The sequence below is a fragment of the Culex quinquefasciatus genome, chromosome 2 (assembly GCF_015732765.1).
Source record: "Culex quinquefasciatus strain JHB chromosome 2, VPISU_Cqui_1.0_pri_paternal, whole genome shotgun sequence".
NCBI classification, from domain to species: Eukaryota; Metazoa; Arthropoda; class Insecta; order Diptera; family Culicidae; genus Culex; species Culex quinquefasciatus.
The window spans coordinates 18,240,161-18,248,578 of NC_051862.1; the positions used below are offsets into that span (position 1 = coordinate 18,240,161).

The 8,418-nt window shown below is 39.2% G+C and overlaps 2 protein-coding genes across 2 annotated transcripts; one reads left to right on the forward strand and one right to left on the reverse strand.

Annotated features, from left to right (window-relative positions):
- The first annotated feature begins 666 nt into the window (after positions 1-666).
- LOC6037664 (ATP-dependent (S)-NAD(P)H-hydrate dehydratase) lies at positions 667-2,043 on the forward strand. Its single transcript, XM_001847499.2, has one exon. It carries the CDS (start codon positions 698-700, stop codon positions 1,700-1,702), a length of 1,005 nt encoding a protein of 334 aa, XP_001847551.2. The 5' UTR covers positions 667-697; the 3' UTR covers positions 1,703-2,043.
- A 1,651-nt stretch (positions 2,044-3,694) lies between these two features.
- On the reverse strand, positions 3,695-5,985 carry LOC119767914. Its single transcript, XM_038257875.1, has 2 exons — positions 4,999-5,985; positions 3,695-4,693 (listed from the first exon to the last, which is right to left on the reverse strand). The coding sequence occupies exons 1-2, from the start codon at positions 5,140-5,142 to the stop codon at positions 3,695-3,697; spliced, it is 1,143 nt and encodes a 380-aa protein (XP_038113803.1). The 5' UTR covers positions 5,143-5,985.
- Positions 5,986-8,418: the final 2,433 nt, after the last annotated feature.

The following is an 8,418-nucleotide window of genomic DNA, read 5'->3' on the forward strand; positions in this document are numbered from 1 at the left end:
ACAAACAACAAACAACATACAACAAACAACAAACAACAAACAACAAACAACAAACAACAAACAACAAACAACAAACAACAAACAACAAACAACAAACAACAAACAACAAACAACAAACAACAAACAACAAACAACAAACAACAAACAACAAACAACAAACAACAAACAACAAACAACAAACAACAAACAACAAACAACAAACAACAAACAACAAACAACAAACAACAAACAACAAACAACAAACAACAAACAACAAACAACAAACAACAAACAACAAACAACAAACAACAAACAACAAACAACAAACAACAAACAACAAACAACAAACAACAAACAACAAACAACAAACAACAAACAACAAACAACAAACAACAAACAACAAACAACAAACAACAAACAACAAACAACAAACAACAAACAACAAACAACAAACAACAAACAACAAACAACAAACAACAAACAACAAACAACAAACAACAAACAACAAACAACAAACAACAAACAACAAACAACAAACAACAAACAACAAACAACAAACAACACGAACCGTCTTATTAAACTCTCAGTGTGATTCCGAAGTGCGATGTTTTACATCCCGGCCGGCTTGTAACGACCCATCACACTTCTACACTCAAACCTACGTTTTACAACAACAACACCATCGCACGTCAACGAACGGGAGCGTGATAGGGCGAGAATGTTGCTGCTGCGTCGTCTGTCAAAGCGGTCGATTTTTCCAGTCTCGCTCGGTGGAAGTCGTTCCGTGCTTTGTTTGGTGGATCGTATTCCGGAACTGAACCGTAGCAGAAGGTTCACCATGGGCGAAAACAAGTCACCGCTGATGGAGCGAGCCCGGAACATAGTGCCTCACTTGGAAACGACACGCCACAAGGGCCAAGCTGGCCGGATTGGGGTGGTGGGCGGATCGCTCGAGTACACCGGAGCACCGTACTTTGCGGCCATCAGTGCGCTGAAGGTGGGGGCGGACCTGGTGCACGTGTTCTGTCCTCAGGCGGCTGCCCAGGTCATCAAGTCTTACAGTGCCGAGTTGATTGTGCATCCGTTGTTGGATTCCAACAATGCCATCATCCAGATCGAACCCTGGCTGGAGAGGCTGCACGTACTGGTGATCGGTCCGGGGTTGGGACGTGACCGGGTGGTGCTTCAGACGGTAGCCGAGCTTATCAAAATCTGCCGTCAGCTGCAGAAACCGCTGATAATTGACGCAGACGGATTGTACCTGATTACGCACGATGTTAGTCTGGTGAAGGACTATTACGGCCTTATTCTGACTCCAAATGCCATCGAGTTCTGCCGGTTGTTCGGCAACGACCGTTCCCGCATCTGGGAGATGATGGAAAAGCTGGGTCGGGGCGTAACCGTGATCGAGAAAGGCCTAAACGATCGTATCTACGAATCGTTGACGATGGAGAAGTTTGAGTGTCCGCAGGGTGGCTCAGCACGGAGGTGCGGAGGTCAGGGTGATTTGCTGGCCGGCGCGCTGGCCACGTTCTACTTTTGGGCGCTGGAGTCCAAGCAGGAGATTAGCCCGGCAACGGTGGCGTGCTTTGCGGCTAGTTATCTAACCAAGACCTGCAATAGCCATGCGTTCAAGCTGAAAGGTCGCAGCATGACCTGTACGGATATGATTGAACAAATCCACGTCGTGTTTGAGGAGTGCTTCGAACACAAGAAGGAATAGAAGGGGCATTTTATTGACGAAATAATTTCAGTGGCATCTGGTTGTTCTTTTTCGGTATCAAATTTTAGAAGGTTACTCAAATTACAAATTTTAAATGTGTTTTTGGAGGTAAAAAGTCTTCTTTCTTCTTCGGTGTAGAGATATTGAGGTGCCTGTTTAAATAAATAATTTCTAGTCTTTCTTAGTTTTGTTTAAGAAAAATGTGATTAAAACTATGGAATCATCACAATCTGTTTATGGTCAGTGGACTAAATAATATACAATATGCACAATTTTAGATCACATATAACGAACTTTGAAATACCATACGACTTCGAAATATATTCTATATTGCAACAATATTTTAACATGTTTTATTCAATGAGAAAATCTTAGTAGGCGAAGTGAGTTTTTCTGGTCTGAAACTCGTGGCAATTTGTTTATCCTAAAACCAGTTTCGCTATTGACCGCAAGATGTCGCAAACAAACATAATTCGTTCGGTTTGTGCGTTTGCTTTTCTCCGAGCAGAACTTCTCTGTTAAGCGGGAATGCTTCACAGTAGGCGTCGCGACGCTTTGTTGGGCAGCAAGCACGTGGTGCGTTAAAAGTACATAATGTAATGGATGTTCAATAACAGTTTTTTTTAAATGTATATGCAGCCTTTTATTATTTAGTTTCAGAAATGACTATTGTTCATTTCACATCAGCACATTATCTGATTAATCGAAATTAACATCCATTTCTGAACGATTGTCCAGCGCATTAAGAGGCAGTTTTTGTAAATATTGCTCGGTTTGTTCTAGAGGTCGTATCAAGGTGCTCCGATTTGGATGAAACCTTCAGCGTTTGTTTGTCTATACATGAGATGAACTTATGCCAAATATGATCCCTCTACGACAAAGGGAAGTGGGGTAAAACGGGCATTAAAGTTTGAGGTCCAAAAAACATAAAAAATCTTAAAATTTCTCGCATTTCAGTAAAACTTCATCAATTCCAACTCTCTTAGATGCACTTGAAAGGTATTTATAAGCACTTAAAAATTCGCCATAGACATCCAGCACTGGTTTAACTTTTTCTCATAGCTTTTGCAAATTACTGTTAAAAATGGATTTTTTTTAAAACCTTAATATCTTTTTGCAACAGCCTCCAACACCCACACTCTTATAGGTCAAAAGTTAGGAAATTTTATGGACTACAAGCTCTTCCCGGCAAACTTCGTCCTGCCCTTTTTTGGTTTCCTGACGTTTCTTGCTTGTTTACTAATTCAGCCTCCTGTGATCAAAATTTGATTTTACGCAGCTTTTCCCATACAATCTGTAGATTTTCCGGAATCGGTTCCAGAGTGGCCAAAGTTGTCACTTTTTGGCGTAAGAACCTTCCTTGGACTTTTACGAACCCAACGCAACAAAGAGCACCTCGATCCTACGTTCCGTGTTGAATTGATTCGCGTTCGAACAAAACCGTCGAAATTTTTTATATATATAGATAAGCCTACTTTTTGGCCAATCGCAGTTTTTCTCATAGTTTTTGGATTTTTCTATAACAAACATTTTACATCGTTAGCTTTTGCCCTGTAGGCTTCCATAGCGGCACTTTTTGGTCTCAATTTTGTCATATTCGGAATCCTCGGAAAATTTCACGTAAGTTTGAAGTATTGGAGTTGTAAATTTGATTGAAAGAGTTGGAGAGTTGGAATTGATGAAGTTTTACTGAAATGCGAGCAATTTTAAGATTTTTTATGTTTTTTCTACCTCAAAATTCAATGCCCGTTTTACCCCACTTCCCTTTGTCGTAGAGGGCTCATATTTGGCATGAGTTCATCTCATGTATAGACAAACAAACGCTGAAAGTTTCATCCAAATCAGAGCACCTCGATACGACCTGTTACACATTGGTGAAAAACTCGCTCATCAATGCGCTTTCTACACGGAGAAAAATGAGTTCGGAAAAAATGAGAATCGTGAACAAGCGTTCATGAAATTGGGAACCACGAACAAAGTGTTCAAATGCCCCTAATGCTTAACCTCACCCGTTGGCCCCTCCCCATCCATTGCCCTCGTACTCGTTTCCTCCACCTGGCCAACGTTGTGGTAAAACTGCAGATGTTTCTTGTAGCTTTTCGCGTAGTAAAACGTCTGCGGACAGTGCGGACAGCGCAGCTTCTTGACGCAGTTGTGCACCTTTCCGCGGCTGTTTTCCGCCTTCAGGACAAACACTTTGTCGCACCGGTCACACTTGTACGAATCCCTAGCCCGGTGTTCCTCGGCGTGGTGAGCGATTGCATGCTGCAGGAAGTCGGCGCAGCTCTCCTTCACCACCAGACAGATCTCGCACGTGTGCCGCTTGGAAGCCGCTTCCGGTTGGTACGCACCGATTAGTTTCTCGTCCAAACACTGGAAGCAGTTCCGGCTGTACCGTTCGTGGTGCTGCATGTGGACGTTTCGCTGGAAAAAGTGCTTCTCGCAGATTTTGCAGAAATACTTGGATCGGACAATTTTTTGGAAGGATTGCAGTTGTTGCTGGGAGCCTGAGGGGGTCATAAACGGCTGCACAGCGGTCATCGCTTGCTGGTGGTGGAACAAAGTTGGCGGTGGTGGAAATGAGGCTTCGAATGTCAGGTCGTTCTGTTCCCAGGGAAATCCGATCCAAGAAGGCTCCGATGGCCAGCTTTCGGTTTCGAGCAGTGGAGGCAGCGCTGCTGGTGAAACAAAGTTCAGTCCGTACTGCTCTAGGCTGACTTGATCGATGGTGTCGTCGCGGTTGAACAGCAAATGGTGGTCCAGGTAGGAGGCTGGTGGAGTGGCTTCCGTTGGTGGTTCTGGAAGTTCCTGTTTGATTTCGAGCGGGGGTTGCGGGATTAGGGATTTGATGTTGAAGGCGAGATTGAGGGCGTTGATTTCTTCTAGGGTTTTGGTGGCTTGGATGCACGTCTGGCGGAATTTGACGCAAAGTTCGAGGCTGGTGCAGCAGTTGGCGCAAATCTTGTAGTCGACGTTGTCGTCGGTTGAGAGCTGAAATTTTGAAATTTTACACAAAAAAAAAATAAAGAAATAAAATGATGCATTAATTTTTCAATAAAAGTTGGAAGAAAATACTGTCTAGACTCGATAATCCGAAGTTTCGATTATCCGGATTATCGATTCGGATATTCGAATCATGACCAAATAAATTTGTTTTGGTAATTGTTACGTGATAATTTTGATTTGATCATATCAAAAGAAATAAAATTCAATCAACTCCCATCAAATGCTCCTATCTACAACAAATCAACACAAGTGCCGCAATCAAAGCATCACACATAAAACCCTCAACTCACCTCGACCGTCGTCAACTGTCGCACGTTCTGCGTGACCACCTCGGGATTCTTGTGCAGTCCAAACAGCAGATACAGCTGTCCTTCTGCGCTAAGGCAGAACCGGCAGACGGAATCCAGCCGCAGGTCAACCTGCTGCTGGTCCATTCTAGGACGATAAATCGGACTACAGACAAGCAAATTAAGAGAGAAACACTTCTGCCAGGGAAAGCAAGGTCGCAGCTACTAGCTGATGTCTGCTGAATTTCACTCTGGCGCTGAAACACGCGGCCACACTGACTGACTGTGTGTCGTCAAACGTGGCAAAAACGTGTGTGTTTGTGTTTCGGCGGACACGAAATTTAAAAATAAATTTTAAACTATTTTGAATTTTCATTTTTCGTTTCGTTTTGCTCGTGAATTCGTTTGAATTTTATTTTCTCGCTTTTTGCTGGTTGTTGCTTTGGGAAGCAAGTAATAAATGTGCTTTCGAATTGTTGTTTATTCTTAATTTGGATTCGCAGCTAGTCGACGGAGGGGAAAGGTCGCCAGGGCGTTTATTTCAATCTGAAAACACACACACAATCTTCGGTGGATTTATTAGATTGAGACTGGCCAGTAGCGCTGACTTGATTGGATTCATTGTTGGTTTCGCAGAAACCATCATTATACTCGAATATAATCCAGAAATCTGCTCGAATTGATAAACCCGGACACGATATTTATTCAGGTGAAGCAGCAGAAAGAAAAAAAGAACAAACCTGAGATTATCGGTTATGACGCTTGACACAAAACTGACGCGCGCTTTACTTACCTCTCACTCTCTCTGGAGCGGCGGAACTGACATCACATGACAGGCAATGGATTACCTTCGTTAGTCCCGGCATCGAGCGTGCAGAGGGAAACGTGGAAAGGATATCTTCCCCGGAACGTGCTGCTAACTCGACTCAACTCGCATCGCATGGTCGCACGGTGTCGGTTCTCGGAGGAGTAGGTCGGATTGTCGAGCATGATAAATCCGTATTTTGACATGAAACCGATGCGGAAAACTCCAAACAACGTTAAGCATCGGTCGGATGAGTCGGATGAAATTAAGTTTTGCGTTGGAAAATACAGGATTTTTTTTCTCAATTTCATAAGATCTTTCTTTGTTTTTAATTTGTGATTAACTCTTTAAATTTCAAGTGCGCGGTAAACTAGGTCGATTCTACACAAAAAAAAAACAGTTTTCCGTGTACTGAAACTTTTTTGGTGCCTTCGGTATGTCCAAAGAAACCATTTTGCATCATTAGTTTGTCCATTTAACTTTCCATACAAATTTGGCAGCTGTCCATACAAAAAGGGCCAAACATCCAATATTACGCCCTTTTAAAATGTTAGTCTTGGTTTAAAAATTATGAAAATATTTGTTTCGAATAGATCGGAAAATTTTACGAATGTTTCATATTTTAACATTGTAAATCGGACCTATAGTTGCTGAGATATCGACATTAGAAAATGGTGGGTTGTTTGGGTGAGACTTAAAAAACATCAATTTTCCTGTTTTTGAACCTTTGCATGGCAATATCACAGCAACTAAGGGTCGTATCAACAAAGTTCAAAAAAGCAAAATATAGAGAATTTTCTCAACTTTTCAAAAATATTTTTTTCAAAAGTGGGCAAACAAGTGCACTAATCTAAAAAAATGAAAAACTGCGACTATTTAAAAAAAGTCACCTACAAATGGATTTACCATGAAAACGGTGCGCTTTATCAAAATTTCACTTGATTTTACATCGAAAAATGAAGTTGAAAAATTTTTGCGACCAATATTTCGATTTTTTGAAAAAAATTGTATTGATTAAAAAATTCATAACTCGGTCAAAGATTTTTTGCACAACCTGGAAATTTCTGAAAAGTTGGCATAATGGCATTTGATGTCCTCTAAAACATATCAAAATATAAAAAATAAATAAAAATAGTGTTTTTTTGCAAATCAAGTTTTAGTGACAAAAAGTAAAATAAAAAATCACAAAACAAATTTTACCGTGTATCATTTTTTTCCAGTGTAGTCCTTATCCATACCTACAACTTTGCTGAAGACACCAAATCGATCAAAAACTTCCTTCAAAAGATACAGATTTTTGAATTTTCCCATATCATTTTTGTATGGACAGCTGCCAAATTTGTATGGAAAGTTATATGGGCAAACTAATGATGCAAAATGGTTTCTTTGGTCATACCGAAGGCACCAAAAAAGTTTCAGTCGGATTAAAAAATACAAAAAATAAAATTGAAGAAAAAAGACCGATTTCGTAGAGAATTACTCAATAATGGCAAAACATACAAAATTTTTAGTGCAATCAAGAATGGGTTGGTCTTAAAATCTAAAAAAAAAAACACGCAACATTTTCTTGAAGTCAATTTTTTTCGTTATTGAAAGTTGAAAGAACTGCTCAGATTTGACTGAATAGAAAAAATAAAAAAATTATACCACCTTCAATAATAAGTTGTTTATAAAGAATGGAAAATTCAGCAGTTTTTTTTCTTGAGGTTTAACATTTTTTTTAATGAACTTAAATATTAGAAATATAAGGATAACTTTTAAAGTGATTACATTTTTTTAAGGAATGAAAAAAAAATCATTTGTTAGTTTGGAAGTTATGCTATTTATTTGAAAAAAAATGTTTTTTTTGAAAAAAATGGAAAAAATGACAAAAAAATACTGATTATATTCTACATAAATAATTTAGAAGTATGTCTACTTCTTCACATTTTTCAATAAATGTTTTCTAAGATAATTCTTTAAAATATTGCAGAACATTGTTTCATATTTTACATATTCGACCTTTTGTCTTTTCGACGTTTTGTCCGTTGTACATATGTCCTTCGAGCTTTCGCCGCACATCAGGTCGAAAAGGCCTAGTATATTAACAAAAACATACAAAAACAAGACAAAAAAAAAATGCAAATAGAAAATACTAAACATGATAGAACTAAAACATAAAACAAGAAAAGTAGAGATTTTCGTAGAATAAAAGTTGCTCAAATGACCTCCCGAACATGAAAAAAAAAATTAGAGAAAAGTAATGTTTGGAGCACTTTTAGAGCTATATTTATCAGCATCTAACTAAAATACAGCAATTCAGGTCAAGTAGCACGAAAAGATTGAAACTTATCTCAGGATTGAAATCGAATTTCTAAGATCTGTGAAGGTCAAAATGTGAGGCATTTAGAGTTGCAAAAAATTGCGATCTTAACACAATTTGGTCCAAAATGTACGATAAGATAGCACGACAACGACCAAACATTCAAGCAAAATCGAAAATGTACATTCGTAACGGAAATCAAAAATTGTCAAACCATATATTTTCTGATGAAATTTTGCTCACCTAATCTGAATCTGCTCTTAAATAAAGCAATATTATCATAATATCGATTTTTAATAATATTTCCATAGATCTA